This window comes from Octopus bimaculoides, chromosome 2, assembly GCF_046866305.1.
Source record: "Octopus bimaculoides isolate indiv1 chromosome 2, ASM4686630v1, whole genome shotgun sequence".
NCBI classification, from domain to species: domain Eukaryota; kingdom Metazoa; phylum Mollusca; class Cephalopoda; order Octopoda; family Octopodidae; genus Octopus; species Octopus bimaculoides.
Window position 1 is genome coordinate 134,177,022 of NC_142929.1, and position 19,124 is coordinate 134,196,145.

At 37.0% G+C, this 19,124-nt stretch overlaps 1 protein-coding gene across 2 annotated transcripts in view; it reads right to left on the bottom strand.

The window, feature by feature from the left end:
• Nucleotides 1-19,124, bottom strand: part of LOC128247026 (cadherin-23-like) — an 88,317-nt gene that overhangs the window by 67,871 nt on the left and 1,322 nt on the right. Inside the window, exons 2-5 of one of the 2 annotated variants that reach the window (XM_089347733.1) lie at nt 12,735-12,805; nt 10,801-10,854; nt 6,692-6,864; nt 4,661-4,693 (exon numbers count right to left, since the gene is read on the bottom strand). In XM_089347733.1, the coding sequence (XP_089203859.1) occupies nt 4,661-4,693; nt 6,692-6,864; nt 10,801-10,854; nt 12,735-12,805 (331 nt within the window). Of the gene's footprint in view, nt 1-4,660; nt 4,694-6,691; nt 6,865-10,800; nt 10,855-12,729; nt 12,806-19,124 lie in introns of both variants that reach the window. The other variant, XM_089347734.1, reaches the window with a different exon arrangement.

A 19,124-nucleotide genomic window follows, 5' to 3' on the forward strand; every position in this document is an offset into this window, starting at 1 on the left:
CAAAGGCTTTCTCCATGTCAACGAAAGCCAGGTACAGAGGTTTATCCTTGGCTAGGTATTTCTCCTGCAGCTGTCTTACTAGAAATATGGCATCAGTAGTGCTTTTACCTGGCACGAACCCAAACTGCATCTCATCTAAATTGATTCGCTCCCTAATTAGTTGGGCTATGACCCTCTCTGTAACTTTCATAACCTGATCTAACAGCTTGATGCCTCTCAAATTATTTGTATCTAAAGCGTCACCTTTACCTTTGTAGCAGTTGACTATGGTGCTGCTACACCAGTCATTGGGTATGACTCCTTCGTGTAACACCTAGTTCGTAATACGGGTGACTAGGCTGTAGCCAACACTGCCAGATATTTTGAGCATCTCTGCAGTGATTCCTGATGGGCCGGGGGCTTTCCCTGTCTTCATATTCTTAATTGCTTTATCTACCCTGGCACTATCAACTCGGATAGCTGGTCCCTCTATTGGGTCGACATACAGCAGGCTCTCTTCCTCCCATTCATTCTCTTTATTAAGCAATCTATCGTAGTGGTATCTCCAGACCTCTTTCTTTGCAGCCTCATTTAGTGCAAGCGTACCATCATCCATGCGAACACATTTCGCTCCTACGACATCACTATTCTCTCTCCTACACTGTCTTGCAACACGAAATACCTCGAGTCTTTGGCCCTCACGGCGCAGAACATTGGCAAATCTTTTCTTATCTGCTTCCCCTCTGGCTAAATAAACCTGTCGCCTAGCCTCCCTTCTGGCACATTGGTACAATTCCCTGCTACCACCGTTCTTCCAGTCCTTCCAAGCCTGTTTCTTTTGTCTAATAGCCCTGTCTACCTCCTTGTTCCACCACCACGTTACTCTGGGTCGAGAGGGGACCTTACACCAGCCACAGATCTGGTCGGTGGCTTTCAACAGGTTGTCCCGCAGAAATCTCCAATTGTCTTCCACGTTGTATGATGCTATATCCCCTTCTATTTCGTCAAATGCTTCAAGTAACTTGTCTCTAAGTCTCTGTTCATTTGCAGGGTCTTTAAGCTTCCACACCCTTCTCCTCCAAGCCGGTCTAATTCTGGGCACCCATTTTGCCTTGATCCCAAAGTCGCTAACTACTAATCTATGTTGTGGGGTACATTCTTCGCCAGGGTAGGTTTTGGCATTTATAAGCTGCCCTCTTTCCTTATTTCTGGCGAGGATGTAGTCGATTTGGCTAGAGTGTCTGCCGGAGCGGTAGGTGACTAGGTGACTGGCAGGTTTCCTGAAGTTGGTATTGCAGACCATAAGATCGGTTGCATCACAGAACTCCAGCAGTCTGGTTCCCTCCTCATTGCGGGAACCGAAGCCATAGCCTCCATGTATGCCATGGAAGCCTCCAGCACGACGTCCGACATGACCATTGAAGTATCCAGCCACAAAGAGAAGGTCCCTGTCACTCGTCGACGAGGTAGTTTGCAAGAGGGTGTCATAGAATTGGTCTTTCAGACCATCTGGTAGCCCCGGTTGAGGTGCATAGGCTGAGATGACAGTAGCTAATCTATGATGAAGCACTAGTCTAATCTTAAGTACTCTGTCACTTACTCTAACTACCTCGATTACCTTATCCACCCATTTCTCTGCTAGAAGTATTCCTACGCCCCGACCCCGTCAGTGTTCCCTGCCCAGAAAATCTTGTACCTGTGTTCTTTGCCTGTGAGAAACCTCGCAGAACCTCCTCTCCATCTTACTTCCTGGATGCAGCACATATCTACGCGTCTCCGTTCAACCATCTCAACAATTTCACCAGATCTACCTTTCAGCGTGCCGACGTTGAGAGTGCCAATCGTAACAGTATGGGTGTTGGGGGTGTGGGCCTGTAGCCTGGGAAGGGGAAAAGCAGTGTCGTGTACCTGAATATATATATATATAAATCCAAGAAAGTTAGGGGTTGTGAATCCAACCCACTAAGGGATATCTATCCAATATACTGCTGGAAGAATGCCCAATTATTATTACACTAGCGTTTTTTCATTGCATTACCAAGTGCAATAGATGGGTGTGGGTAAAAAGATATTTTACAATTAATTTATATAGCAATAAGAAAATGAAGGGAAATAGGTGGTATTCATTAACTTGCAGACATTGTATTGTGTCAATTTACTTGTTTATTTGTTTACTAAAGGGACAATAATAACAATATACAAACACATGTGACATATTATGACATGTCATTTTTGTGTACATACAGCTATGATACATGGCAGTGACACATAAGCTTTGACTGCAGAGGACTTGTGAAAGTTTGAAAGAAATGAAGCTAGAATACTCCGCTGGATGGGTAATGTCAGTGTACACTCACAACAGAGTGTAAATGATTGGAAAGGAAAACTAGGTATAAAAGGCATCAGATGTTGTGTGCAAGAGAGAAGACTGCACCGGTTTGGTCATGTGATGTGTATGGATGAGGACAGCTGTGAAAAGAAGAACCAAGTGATAATTATAAAGAGTCTGGACAGTTCTCAACTCCATGTCAAACTGTCCAACTTATGCCAGTATGGAAAGTGGACGTTAAATGATGATGATAAAGATGATGATGATATATATATATATATATATATATATATATATATAACTCTACAAGATGTTAACTCTCACCTTACTGACAGCATTTCTTTACATAGTTAGTATGGATCTCCCAAGCCATTCACCTATCCCTAGCTTTCTCAGTGGTCATCTGATTACAGAGCAGGAAGCTCTTTCTCCACGTGTTGATGAATGCTAAGTACAGTGGCTTACTATTTTTAGTTAGTTAAGCTTTCTCTCGCAAGTGTCTCATTAGGAACAAAGTATCCATAATACTTTTCCCTGGCACAAAACTGAACTGTGTCTTATCTAATCTCAATTTGTTTCTAATCGAACTATAACTCTTTCCATAACTCTGTAGTGAGACACGTTAGCATTATTTTGTTGTGGCAACATAGCACAGTTGTGTTTTGCCCATTTCATCGATTTACTTCAGGTTGTGGAAGGATATATGTGGCAACTACTGCTCAACAGTATATTGCTGTTGGACTGCCAAGACGAAAACACCTCATTGCTATTGATACTTCAAGTTGACAAGATGTAGTCACTGATTCATTAGTGAAATTTTAACTTGCGTGGCAGCCTTAGGGGCTTCTACAAGATACCTGCTTTGTTTTACCCATTTTTATAACCTGCTTGGAAACTTGGGTGATTAGACCAACCTAGCAGCATTCACAATATGTCAACTGAAGTCTTATTCACTGTTTATAACTAATTTGGAAACTTTGGCAAAGTAGACAGCTCTGTCTGTACTTTTAGTATTCCTGCTGAAATGTTATTACAGTTCTTATAACCATCTTAAAGTTTTGTTAATTTTGACAGTCCTAGTGTCTTTATTATAATTCAGCTATGCTTCTTTAACATTGTTCTTATTCAACACTGTGCATCTTTTTCTGGCATTTATCTGTATTCATCCTACAGTCTGTGAAATACCCAAGTCAAATTATATTAAGTTATGCCAGATTAAATCATGTCTTGCTACACATATTCTTCAACAAATATTTGATGTTCATTAACATTCACAGCAGGAAAATATTTCTTTATACGCACTTTGTTCAGTGTTCATTAAAAATGTAAAAATAACTTATTATGCGTGAAAAAGAATTATGCCATCTGAACTTCTTGAAACATAGAACTCTTTTTCTTCAGTGACATTCCTCACTAAAAATTGGTGACTTAAAGCATTTGGCTTATGCTTCAACTGTCATCCATCAGTCTTGCAAACTATGGAGAGTACTAATGTAGGATACTAAAGAGCAGCATCTGAAACAACTACATAGTTCAAATTTCAACCTGCAACCTTAGTCACAGGTAGTATATATATATATATATATATATATATATATATATTGTGCAAACATAGCCAAGCAGTTCAGAAGTCCACTTCCTAACTGAGTAGTTTTGCATGCTACCTTGGGCAAGTGTCCTCTACTATCGCCCTGAGCCAATCAAGATTTTGGGAGTGGATTCAGTAAACAGAAACTGAAAGAAACCAGTCATCTGCATGCATATGTGTGTGAGTGTATACATGCATGCATGTGTGTGTGTGTCTCAGTTTATTTACATCTGCATTTGCTTAATTGAAAGTCACAACATCCAAGCAGTATTCTTGTTGACATTTCTCTATTTGCTTCATGCCTTCAAAGCCATGTGAAATCTGAGATTCCTTGAAAAGCATGTAAGAATTAGAATCAGGAAAAACATCCAGCTAAAAGATATTGCTTCAATAACCTGTTCACCTTTTTCACAACAACATGGAAAAACAGTTATAAAAATGAATGAACACACAAATGAAAAGCATATCATTATCATAATGCCTAGCAGAAAATTGCTCACAAGGTGGTTTTCTGCTGGTACATTTATGATAGTTTTCAAATAACTTAAGGTTTTTGAAATCTTAAAGGAGAAAATATGAGACCAGATTCCCAACTGAGTTCCCTTCAATTTAAATGATGTTACAATCACTTATTTTCCCATTATTTTCTGATTATATTAAAGCTATACATACATTTGGAATTAAATATAAGGAATTTAGCTTTCAATTTATGTGTCAACTAAGCCACTCATTAAAAGTTAAGTATTAGAAGTATATATTCTTACCATAAACTCAAGAGTAAACAGAACATATGTGATCTGCAAAATAATACAAAGAAGTATGTTCTCATTCAAGAAATTAATGTTTTATTATAAATACATAAACAATAGTACATATATCCAATAAAGGCAAAATATAAGCAAAACCTTAATTCAACAATATTCTTCTCTCAATTATCAAGTTATATTCTCTCTATGTTGTTGTTAATAATATCACACTGTCTCTGATTCTCACCAAGTTGGTTGAAAGTACCTCATCCAGTTTAACTTACTCATCCAACTTAACTTACCCTATACTTCAAACAAAACAGAAATCCTTCCTCCCCAGATATACATCCTTTAAGTACTCCTCCTTCTCTGCCTGTTTTCATCTCCTCAGCCTCACATTTTCAAATATTCCAGCAAAACATTAACTTCGTTGATCTTCCTACCATACTTTACGCAATTGTCAAACGTTACTTTAGTAAGGGTAAAACAAATGAAAACTCTGCTGTAAATAAGATCAAAATTCTCAATAAAAGCCACAAAGAAATAATGCATAAACTAGTATCATACATAATTCTTTCTACTGTAGACACAAGACCTGGTAATTATCTCATCAATCATGAAAGGATGAAAGACAAAGTCAACCTCAGCTGAATCTGAATGTGGAGGCTGGAAGAAATGCTGCTAAACATTTTGTCAGTTGTAGTAATGATTCTGCTAGCTCACCGCCTTAACTAGTATCATACATAATGATACTCAAAGTAGATATTACATAATGATTATCTCAAAAAAAGGGAAAAAATAAATAGAAGGCCATGAATCTACTAATTCATTTAAAACAATAAACTGCTGAACTAAAACAACTTTTTAGTGAAAGTATGATGGTAAAAATCATGGCTGTATAGCTACAAATGCAACTTACACACTGCCTAGATACTGAATATATAGAACGCTTTATTCACCAACACTCTGCAACTACAGCACTACAGTTAAATTATATCTACTTTGTGTTTCTTATCATTTTTACAGTTTTTGTCATGTTTCTTTCTCTTGACCGACTACTTTTCATTTGTTTCTACCCCAATCAGATCACTTTTAATGCCTTTTCCCTTTTTAATAATTTAAGCTAACTCTGAGCTATTGATGCTTCATCTGATACACTATACCAATATACTTTTGCATTTTCACACTATTTTTCTTTAATACAACACTTTATTTTGTTAAGATTCATTTTATTGGTCCTTGAGGAAATAGTGGTTCATTTTCAAATCTGCTTCAAGCCTAATACTTCCGACAATAGTGATTCACCTCAAGAGAGACATGGTCTCTACAATAATGCAGATCACCTAGATGTTTCATTACTCAAAAATGAAGAAGAACCTTCCTGAGGCAGAAGATGTTCCAAGTCCTTCAAAACAACCTCTCTATCACTGGTATCATGATAAACACACAGTCTACTTTTGAAGTAGTAAACATAACAAGCTGCTCGATTTTAAACCAGTTTCTGGATATTTAGATGCTTTTAGCATGGTCCAGGCTGTTGCTGCAATTATTCAAACTATAACTCAGTTGAAGGGAAAACTGAAATCTTGACACTTGATTTTCCCTTGTGACTTCATACAATCTGCAAGATATTGCACTTTTGAAATTGCACCTGCGACTTCTCATTTGTTATTAAAAAAATCTCTACTAACTTCCTACAATCTTTGTATCTGACATTTCTCAGTCAACATGACTAAATTTTGTACAACATAATTCTCCTCTTTCCTCCCCATCTCATTTACATTCACCAAGCGCAAAACCTTCTGTGTTGACTTTTGTCTACCACCACTCTCAGACAGTGTGCTCTCAAATGGGCCTATATTCTCAATTAACCAATGAAATTTTAAGTCTCATCCCATTCTCAACTGAGTGATTACAAGTAAAGTTTTATAAAGATAAATGAAAATGCCCTTATGAACAATGCTGTTTTGTTTTTTATTCATTTTATTTCATTTTCATTATTTATTAATGTCAGCATGTGGAAATTATTTCAAGAAGTTTTGCACATACCGGAACTTTTTCTCTGTCAATTTCTTTTATAGTAACCAAATTGAACTTGGTACATGTTGCAGTATTAGTACAAGAAGGATTTTCTACTACTTTTAAATTGTGCAGTATATCTCCCTTTAAAATTAATTTACGGTTATTGGTTCCAGTCACTTCAAAAGTTGCAACAACAGTGCCTGAAAAAGAAAAGTTACTATCAGTAAAATGATAGCATTTAATTCACGGTATACTCAGCATTTTGTTTTTCTTCATTTTTACTGTTTTATAATCAATTTTTGCATGCTAGAAAAGATGAGATGACGTTTATTGAAAACATTTCTTTTTGTAGCTGGATGCATTTACTATAATGATTTTGCCAGTCAAGCAAACTGGGATAAGACACATTTTGTGCCTTGCTTAATCCTTTACCTGTCAAAAGCATTTATATGATTTTTACCATCATACTTTCACTAAAAAGTTGTTTTGTCAGTTTCTAGGCAGTGTGTAAGTTGCATTTGTAGCTATACAGCCATGATTTTTACCATCATACTTTCACTAAAAAGTTGTTTGTCCTAAATGTCTGCGATTGTTTTCAGACTTTTAGTTAACTTTTGTTTCATATACTCTGAGTAAAATAAAACTCTCTTTTCCAAAGTCCCAAGCTACTCTAGTAGAAGAAAAAATTGGGAATATGTATAAAATATGATGTGTGGGCTGCAGAAAAATATGTCCTGTGTTTGCCATGTGATACATAGGAAAAGCAAAGGTTTAAGGAAATAAGAAAATGGTTTTCTATTGTGCAACTGGTTTGATATTTGGTATAAAGTCTGCTTTTACTCTTGTCCTCTAGCTAAAATTTGTGGTTTTTCTGATGATTATTGTATGACCTTTTTTGTGTATTTAATTTTCCCTTTTATGTATGGGTATATTACTTCTACATGATTGAACTAACAATAGGCTACATCTTACTTTAACAGTAGTTGCTTAGGTTCAGATTTTATGGCATTAGCAGACAATTGAATATAACATTTGATCACTTGTTTACTTTATTCAAAATTCAGACAAAACTTATGGGATGACCTGATATATATATATATATATATATATATATTGGAGATGGAAGACAATTGGAGATTTCTGCGGGACAACCTGTTGAAAGCCACCGACCAGATTTGTGGGTGGTGTAAGGTCCCCTCCCAACCCAGAGTAACGTGGTGGTGGAACAAGGAGGTAGACAGGGCTATTAGACAAAAGAAACAAGCTTGGAAGGACTGGAAGAACGGTGGTAGCAGGGAATTGTACCAATGTGCCAGAAGGGAGGCTAGGCGACAGGTTTATTTAGCCAGAGGGGAAGCAGATAAGGAAAGATTTGCCAATGTTCTGCGCCGTGAGGACCAAAGACTCGAGGTATTTCGGGTTGCAAGACAGTGTAGGAGAGAGAATAGTGATGTTGTAGGAGAGAAATGTGTTCGCATGGATGATGGTACGCTTGCATTAAATGAGGATGCAAAGAAAGAGGTCTGGAGATGCCACTACGATAGATTGCTTAATAAAGAGAATGAATGGGAGAAAGAGAGCCTGCCTTATGTCGACCCAATAGAGGGACCAGCTATCCGAGTTGATAGTACCAGGGTAGATAAAGCAATTAAGAGTATGAAGACTGGGAAAGCCCCCGGCCCATCAGGAATCACTGCAGAGATGCTCAAAATATCTGGCAGTGTTGGCTATAGCCTAGTCACCCGTATTACGAACCAGGTGATACACGAAGGAGTCATACCCTATGACTGGTGTAGCAGCATCATAGTCAACTGCTACAAAGGTAAAGGGGACGCTTTAGATACAAATAATTACAGAGGCATCAAGCTGTTAGATCAGGTTATGAAAGTTACAGAGAGGGTCATAGCCCAACTAATTAGGGAGCGAATCAATTTAGATGAGATGCAGTTTGGGTTCGTGCCAGGTAAAAGCACTACTGATGCCTTATTTCTAGTGAGACAGTTGCAAGAGAAATACCTAGCCAAGGATAAACCTCTGTACCTGGCTTTCGTTGACATGGAGAAAGCCTTTGACAGGGTCCCCCGATCCCTTATCTGGTGGTCAATGAGGAAACTTGGGATAGAAGAATGGCTAGTGAGAGCTGTGCGAGCCATGTACAGAGATGCGGCCAGTAAGGTGAGGGTTGGAAATGAGTACAGCAATGAATTCCGGGTAGAGGTAGGGGTCCACCAAGGTTCCGTCCTCAGCCCCCTATTATTTACCATAGTCCTCCAGGCAATCACAGAGGAGTTCAAGACAGGTTGCCCCTGGGAGCTCCTCTATGCTGATGACCTTGCCCTAATTGCGGAGTCACTATCAGAACTAGAGGAGAAGTTTCAGGTGTGGAAGCAAGGTCTAGAATTGAAGGGCCTTAGAGTCAACCTAGCTAAAACCAAAATCCTAATAAGTAGGAAGGTAGATAAAACACAAACCCCTTCAGGTAGATGGCCCTGCTCAGTATGTAGAAAAGGAGTAGGTAGTAACTCTATAAGATGTACCCGGTGCAAGCTATGGACACATAAGAGGTGCAGCAACATCAAAGGCAGGTTAACTAGCAAGTTAGTTTTTGTTTGTGGCAGATGTTCAGGTGCAATAAAGACTGCAAACAAACAGGAAACAACTTCTATCTCATTCCAGGGTGAAAAACTAGAGGTAGTCGATAGCTTCCGCTATCTGGGCGACCAAGTTAGTAGTGGGGGTGGGTGCGCTGAAAGTGTAGCTGCTAGAATAAGAATAGCCTGGGCAAAGTTTAGAGAGCTCTTACCCCTGCTGGCGACAAAGGGACTCTCACTCAGAGTAAAAGGCAGACTGTATGACGCATGCGTACGAACAACCATGCTACATGGCAGTGAAACATGGGCTGTAACTGCTGAGGACATACGTAAGCTCGCAAGGAATGAAGCCAGTATGCTCCGTTGGATGTGTAATGTCAATGTGAATACCCGTCAGAGTGTAAGTATCTTGAGAGAAAAGCTGAACATTAGAAGCATCAGTTGTGGCGTGCAAGAGAGACGATTGCGCTGGTATGGACATGTGGTGAGAATGGAGGAGGATAGCTGCGTGAAAAAGTGCCACACCCTAACAGTTGAGGGAACCCGTGGAAGAGGTAGGCCCAGGAAGACCTGGGCTGAGGTGGTGAGGCAAGACCTTCGTACATTGGGCCTCACCGAGGCGATGACTACGGACCGAGACCTTTGGAAATGGGCTGTGCGTGAGAAGACCCGGCAAGCCAAGTAAGATCGTTGCCAGTGCCCCTGGACTGGTTCTTGTGCGGGTGGCACATGAGATGCACCATTTTGAGCGTGGCCGTTGCCAGTACCGCCTGACTGGCTCCTGTAGGATTTTCGAGCGAGATCGTTGCCAGTGCCCCTGGACTGGCTTGTGCGGGTGGCACATAAAAGACACCATTTCGAGCGTGGCCGTTTTCGTGCGGGTGACACGTAAAAGCACCCACTACACTCTCTGAGTGGTTGGCGTTAGGAAGGGCATCCAGCTGTAGAAACTCTGCCAAATCAGACTGGAGCCTGGTGTTGCCATCCGGTTTCACCAGTCCTCAGTCAAATCGTCCAACCCATGCTAGCATGGAAAGCGGACGTTAAACGATGATGATGATGATGATATATATATAAGCATATATGCATGTATATATATAATGAAATGATAGTTTCACTATGTATATATTATATACATAGTGAAACTATTAATAGTGTAACTATTATCTCATATTACAAGAGAGTTGTTATTGTTTCACTTTTGACACATAATACCAAAACAGTCTAAGACATTGCTCCGAGCTTGCATTAGGCAAGAAGCTGAAACATTTCTGGTCGCATGACACTCCATGGGTCGTAAGGAGTGCATATGTAAAATTTGAATGACATCGGTTGGGTTTTTCCCGAGTTTTAGTGATGCACACATACAGACAGACAGACATTCTCAGTTTTATATATATATAGATATATATACGAAGGTAATGATGTAGCTAAAGTTTATCGTTCTTATCACTATTTTCTAAATGTATTTCTATGAAATAAATATATATTGTGTCTTCAAAAGATGCAAAATTAACTTGATGTAGTAAACAAAAATTTCCTTACCAGGTTTTTGATTTTCCTTTACTATTATTTGTTGAGGCAATTTACTGCAAGCAGCTGATATAAAAAAAAATTATTTATACTGAAGTATTTGGTATGGCATATGAAGCATTGGTTGAAACAATAAAATAGAAAGGAATAGAAATAGAAAGCAGTATAATTTTTTTATGATCAAATCTATAATAAACTATTTACTGTAGTTTGCTTAAAAGGTAAATGTACCATATACACTAGCAACAAACAGAAAGTTTGATTCTCTTTGATCATTTTTGTTCCTTTCAATTTAGATATATAGAACTGCAATATTTTTGTAGTTTAAAACAAGCAGAAGTTAAACAAAAAAAAATGACATGAAACTGAAATTAAAACTCAATTTGAAATTCAATTTAATAAAAATTCAAATATTGATGTTCAGATTTGGATCTATTTTCAATTCAAATTTTTGATTTTTACTTTTTACTTTCTTAATGTAAAATCTCAAAATTCCAATTTCTGTTTCTCAATGGGAACAATTTTTACAAACAGTAATCAATATTTTTATTTCTTGTATATACAAACTAGAAATGCAAGATAAAATTCCCATAGACTAGAATTAAGATGGCACAAATTTCAGATATAGATAGCTCATTTAGCTGACTGTATTCTTTACACCTACGATTTCTAACTATAGATGGATGCCACCAGATTTGAAGCACATTACAAGGAAAACGTTTTTAGTAGTGACCCTCTTATGAGGTCAATATGTGCATTTTTAACAACAAATCATTCAATATGCTGGTGTTTTTATGCTGCTTTACTTCAAGTTTCATACTTAATACAGGATGGATAAAGCAAAACAGAAAGGAAATTTCATAATCAAATATTGGTTATATTATTTAACCTATAACAGGAAATTGTTATTGCTGATTTGCTTTCTTTAATCTACTCCATTTCTTAAAGGATCAGTCAATTAATTCTCTAGCTGTAAGAAGCTTGTTGTTTATTCTGAGCATGAAGACCTAAGATTATATTTCACCTCCAATAGTATGTATGTAAAAGAAAATGTTGCTGCAATACTGACAGTTCAAATGGCTACATGGATGGTCACTTGCTGGTTTGACTTTTACTAAATAGAATTTAGCTTGCAGATTATTATATTAAGCCCAAATAAAATGTATTTTGTGTATCTACCTCCAACTATTTCAGTCTTTTTTTTTTTTTTAAATTCATAACAGAGGGCTACAACTGAGTTAGAGATCAGATTAGATAATTAGTGGATGCATTGGCAGAAGAATAAACTGAGCTAAATTTTTATAATAACTAAGTAAACTTTTTACTGTGTTATACGGGTTTTAAATATGAGCAGACAGACAGATATCCACAATTATATATAAACACGGGCAGATATCCACAACTATAAACATGTATATATATATGTGTGTGTGTGTGTGTGTGTGTGATTGCCAGAGAAAAGGAAAAAACAGAGTAGGGAAAATTATGTAACAATATTTAATGGCAACGAAACATTGTATCAAAGTATTAAAACGAGAGAAGGAAGAGGGAGAGATAAAAAAAGATGATAAAGATTGTTAAGAAATTAGACGTATACATACACACATACATACATATATATATATATATATATATATATATATATATATATATATATATATATATACATAATTATGTGAATATATACATGCATATACACATGCTAAAAATTGGGTATAAAAGATATCAGATGTAGCGTGCAAGAGCGAAGACTGTGCTGGTCTGGTCATGTGACGTGTATGGATGAAGAGAGCTGCATAAAGCTGGTGGTTGATGACTACTGATACAGGCAAATTATTGTAGATGTTGAACCTCACAGAGGTGATTACGAAGGAGTGAGATGATAGGCAATTTACTTGATTATTGATTGATTATTATTAAAGAAGTTAAAATCTTCATTACTGTACTTTCAACTGTGCCAAGCATCACCAACAAACCAATGAAAAAGGTGGAAAGTATCTTGCACAATATTTTGTTACTGAAACAAAAGTAGAAAAAGAGATAAAATATTATTTCATGTATTTTTCATTTTGAATTTTATTTCATTGTTTTTTTTTTTTTCATAATATTTCAAAATGTCAAGAAATTCTGCAGCTATATTATATATATCACAGTATTTAGTCAAATTGAAATAAGTTCTTTCCTTTTATTCTTTATTAGAAATATCCATCAAAATGTGATTAACTTTGTTGCCTTTGGGCAATATTTTCCCGAAATGAACATTTCTAGACTTCCTCAAAACATCTGAGCTCCATGACAGGAAATATTAATTCCCCTTATCAAAGCATCTTTCATATTTCAAACGACTGTAACTGATGTTCTCCTTCAACTTGGGAAACAACCAAAACTCACAGGGAGAAAGGTCTGGACTGTAAGGAAGGTGAGGAACAGCTTTGATGCCCATCTCTGTCAACTTGTTGATTATCAGCGGGAGAGAGAGAGAGATCAGATGAATGAAGACAGAAACAGGTGCACTGCCGCAAAGGAAATACATGGTTACCAACCTGAGGGAAGTGCAGGAGAGAGAGAGAGAGAGAGAGAGAGAGAGAGAGAGAGAGAGAGAGATAGAGAGAGAGAGAGAGAAAGTGAGAAAGAGCAGGATAGGGATGGTGGCAAAGTTTCAGGTATATTCACAAGGGACGGGGATCAGAATATAAATGGAATGGTTGAGTAAAGGAATAATACACAAAATTATTCATGAAGATCTGAACATGCTCAAAATTTGTGCAAAATTTCTTCCCAGAATGCTCAGTGATGAGCATCCTGGTAATCAACAAGTTGACAGAGACGGCCATCAAAACTGTTCCTCACCCTCCTCACAGTTCAGACCTTTCTTCCTGTGATTTTTGGTTGTTTCCAAAGTTGAAGGAGAACATCAAGGACAGTCGTTTGAAAGATGAAGGATGCTGTGACAAGAGTCTTCTTTAATATTTTAACACACTTTTTAAAAAATATAAAATTGCAAACAAACAAATAATCTACGCAATGGATAACGCATCTGACTACGGATCAGAAGATTCCAGGTTCGAATCCTGGTGAGCTCGCAACTTACTTTTAGGTGTAGGAGTGGCTGTGTGGTAAGTAGCTTGCTTACCAACCACATGGTCCCGGGTTCAGTCCCACTGTGTGGCATCTTGGGCAAGTGTCTTCTACTATAGCCTCGGGCCAACCAAAGCCTTGTGAGTGGATTTGGTAGACAGAAACTGAAAGAAGCCTGTCGTATATATGTATATATATATATGTATGTGTGTTTGTGTGTCTGTGTTTGTCCCCCCCCCCATCATCGCTTGACAACCGATGCTAGTGTGTTTACGTCCCCGTAACTTAGCAGTTCGGCAAAAAGAGACTGATAGAATAAGTACTAGGCTTCCAGAGAATAAGTCCTGGGGTCGATTTGCTCAACTAAAGGCGGTGCTCCAGCATGGCCACAGTCAAAAGACTGAAACAAGTAAAAGAGTAAAAGAGTATACACCTAAGCACACAATCACACATACACATAACATACCACACAAAACCAGAACTGATTTTACCTTCTTTAAAACACCTTCCTACCTTCTTGACCTTTATAAATCCAATAGAAGATCAACCCTGCTCAACTGATCATCTCTTTTTTTACCAACTCACTTTTCCATCACTAACTTTTTACTTTATTCTTCAGAATTTTAACTTCCACCAAAGAAGAATCAAAAGAAAACATCAAAAAACTGAAACTATGAAATGAATTTTTCTTGGAGTTATGAACACAGACTCAAGAAATGAGATATAATGTATCTTAGAATGGAGTTTAGACTCAAGAAGTGTGGTACAATGTACCTGAAAAGAGGCTAGGTACAGTCCCTAGCAGGGATAGAATTACCTAATGGAGAACAGATTAAACAAATTAAAAAGGAAGATTACAGACACCTTGGCATACTAGAATTCAATGAGATAATGGAGAAGGAAATGAAAGAGCAACTGAAGATGGAATATTTCCAAAGATTGAGATTGGTGTTGTGCTCAAAATTGACCAGATAGAATAAAATACAGTTTAGGTGATATATAAAGAATACTGTGGAACTATAGTTGAAACATGTGAAGAAAGCCAGCATCATTAAAACAGATAATTGTGTAAAGAAAAACAATTTAAAGAGGAAAAGAACACAAAAAAAGAAACAGCATAGAAGAGAAAAAAAGTGTATGGTCAGTTAGCTAGAGATACAAACGCCAAGACAGATATTGAAGACTGGTGGTTATGGATGCAGAGGAGTGACCTTAAGACAGAGACAGATGCACAAGAACAAGCGTTAAAGATAAACAACGCGAAGTGCAGAATTGGCAACACAACTGAGAATGACAAATGCAGAATGTGTGGTGAGAGGAGTGAAATGGTATGGCACATTGTTAGTGAATTCTCAAAATTGGCACAACACGAATATAGAAGACGGTTCAATGATGGGCCTTTCTTCCCACATCGGTAACCCATCTTAACTATCCTAAGTGTCATTGTTATGGGTATTAGTGCAATTACAAATAGTAATAGAGAAAATGAGTCACCTTGGAAGATTCCCCTTTTCATATCAACTTCTCCAAGGAAAACATCACTTGAATACAATTTGGATTTCCATTCCTTCATGCTATGCATCAGAAAGTTTGTGATGTTGTCAGCAACACCAAACATATGCAGGTATTCAACGATCCAAGAATGAGGCATCATATCATATGACTTCTTAAAGTCAATCCAAGCCATAACCATGTTTGTATGATGTTTTTTACAATGCCTCAAAACTGTTTTATCGATGACCAGGTGATCCTTTGTACCCTGAGAACTCTTCCTACATCCTTTTTGTGCCCTTGGTAGTATTTCTTCCTGTGCCAGGAAAGTATACGTCTTTGCTGTACATATTCCAGTAAGTATCTTCCAGATTATGCTCAGGCATGCTATGGGACAGTAGATTCCCCACCATATTCCCCTTTCTTCTATTTTTTATTATAAATGTTATTCTCCCAGTCACCATCCACGTGGGGACTGCACCTTTCTGGACACACTCATTTAATTGGGCTGCTAGTCTTTCATACACTGTGTGGCATCTCTTCAGCCAAAAGCCATGAATTCCATCTGGTCCAAGGGCTTTCCAGTTAGACACTTTACCTACTTGTTCTTTCACATCACCCGTGCTTATGATAATATTCCTTTGTTTCTTTCCTCCTTGTAATTTTGTCTTGAGAGTTCCTAGCCACATTACATCCCTTCTAGGCACTACATTGTTTCCCCATAATCCGCTCCGGAACTCCTTGGCTTGATTTACATCGGGAGCAACATTTTTCCCATTGTCTCCTTCTACCATTCAGTAGAATTGCTTTGGGTTATTTTTGAACAATCTGTTCTTGAAGTGCTTATTTCTGTTCACAAATCTTCTGATCTTCTGGCTTTTTGCCATGATCCTCTATTTTAACTGCTCTATTACTACATCAAACATGTTCTTCTTTATTTTATATTTCTTCTCTAATTTTTCTCAGCCTTTTTTCCATTTTCCAGTTTCTTCTTAACCCTTGCTCAATTTTTCCTAAATCTTGCCTTGCCTTATTATTATTATTATCATCATTATTATTATTGTTGTTGTTGTTGTTGTTTATCATTATTATAATTATATTACATATGAACAACTGATTAAACCAGTGGAAATGAAAAATTTCTAACAGGCTACAACAAGTAGCCTTAGATGCCAAGAACCTTTCTAAGTATCCTAGTTGTCTTTAATAACACTTTTTTTTGGAGCTGCACTAAACTAAGTTTTTATGTCTATTTCCTCATGGAAATACCATCAAGAAATAGATTAACACGGAAGAGTTGCCACAGAGTTGAAACAATGTAGCAAGGATTTTTTCCAGATATCAGAAAAGAATAGATCAGTATCAACAGAAAAAATTGTTTGAGACACACCAGAGGAAATTTTATCAGCAAATAAATAGTGGAGAAGAAACTACTGAGAAACCTAATGCAGAAGCTGGAAATTCTGAAGTAATATTTGAGATAAGCCAGTCAGTCATAATGGAAATGAAGCATGGTTCAAGAAAGTAAAGGAAGAAGCCATTAACCAGAGCATTAATAAGTAAAGCATTAGGGAAAATGCTGAATTGGAAGGGCCTGGGACCGAATTTAGTTCAAGGCTACTGGTTAAAGAAATTTGGTAACTTACATGGGACTCTGAGAGAATAACTTCAGGATTGCCTAAATGAAGGAGTAATACCAGACTGAATGACGAGAAGAACAATTCTCCTTATGAAAGACAAAAGCAAGGGCAATGTAGCTAGTAGTAATAGACCAATCATTTGCTTACCATAATGTGGAAACTTTTAACAGGAAAGCTCTCAGAAAGCATTCATAAGCACCTTGTCAGCCAAAATTTGCTACCAGAGAAACAGAAAGATTGAAGGCTAGAGGAACTCATGATCTATTATACGTAGACAAAGCAGTTCTAAAAGAAGTGAAATCTAGAAAGAAAAATTTAACAATAGCATGGATATATTATAAGAAAGCCTGTGACATGATTCTACACTCATGGATTGGGGAATGTTTGAATATATTTAGTATTGCAGACAACATAAGAAAATTAATTAGCTATAGCATGAAGAAGTGGAAAGTAGATCTCTACTTAAGGAAATTTAATATCAAGAGAGGAATTTTCCAAGGTGACTCATTATCCCTTTTAATATTAGTATCATATTTAATCTCCCTCAGTTTAGTATCAAGGAAGGCAAAGGAAGGGTTTTAATTTAGAGATAGTAAAGGAAAAATTAATCATTTGCACTACATGGATGATCTAAATCATTTTAGTAAGAATAGAAAACAGATAGATTCCTTAATACAAACTGTAAGACAATTCAGCTAAAAATAGACTTGGAATTTGGCATAGATAAGTGCGTAATATTAGTTATATGTTCTTTTATTCTTTTATTTGTTTCAGTCATTTGATTGTGGCCATGCTGGAGCACTGCCTTTAGTCGAACAAATCAACCCCAGGACTTATTCTTTGTAAGCCTAGTACTTATTCTATCAGTCTCTTTTGCCAAACTGCTAAGTTACAGGGATGTAAACACACCAACATCAGTTGTCAAGCGATGGTGGGGGGACAAACACAGACAAACAAACATATACAGATATATATATATATATATTTACGACGGGCTTCTTTCAGTTTCTGTCTACCAAATCTACTCACAAGGCTTTGGTCAGCCTGAGGCTATAGTAGAAGACACTTGCCCAAGATGTCATGCAGTGGAACTGAACCTGGAACCATGTGGTAGGTAAGCAAGCTACATACCACACAGCCACTCCTGCACCTATGCCACTCCTGCACCTATGCTACTCCTGTGCCTATATGTATGGGCGTGTGTGTGTGTGTGTATACTGGGTCATCCATAAATAATGTGGTTGCTTCAATTGCATGAACTTAAAGTTGGATGGCTATTCCATCATCAGAGACAAGGTATGAATATTTAAGATGGGAAAAATTTACAGATTACAAGGAATTAAAATCACAGTTTATAAAGAATAACATAGAATAATACAAAGTAAAAGTAGTTAGAAGAATAATTTTCTTGCCTATATTCTTCTAACTACTTTTACTGTATATTATTCTATTTTGACTCCTTTATTTTTCTGTTTTATTCCTTATAAACTATCAATTTCATTCCTTGTAATCTGTAAATTTTCCCCATCTAAATATTCATACTTTGTCTCTGATGACAGAATACCCAGTGCATGGACATGCTAACCAACCACTAGGGTTATCTCAGAAATGGCTATAAGACTTTAAATTACCCTAATTAAATTATTCTAAATGACCTGAGATACTCGTTCAGTCTTGGTTTTGATTTTTCTTCTCATATAATATAATATAAATATGCTTTCGGTATGAATGGTTTATTTATATGACACCATTTTTACAATCCTGTAAATAATAATAATAGTATTTTTATATAAGCTCAAATAAGCTTATATAAGCTTAAAGCTTATGGTGATCACCATGTAATGACTAAGGAAAACAGTCTAATAAAGGGGCATGTAAGCCATCGACAGAAAAAAGAAGGCTTTCCTATCCGCAAGGGAGTTGAACCCACATCCCTTTGTTAACGTGACTAAGTCAGTGCACGGTGATCATCATAAGCTTTAAGCTTATATACAAATACCATCATTAGTATTTACAGAATTGTAAAAATGGCGCCGTATAAAAAAAAACCATTCACACCGAAAGCATATAGAAAGTTTGTTTACATATATATAAAAAAACAAACAAACAAACACGAACTATTGTAGT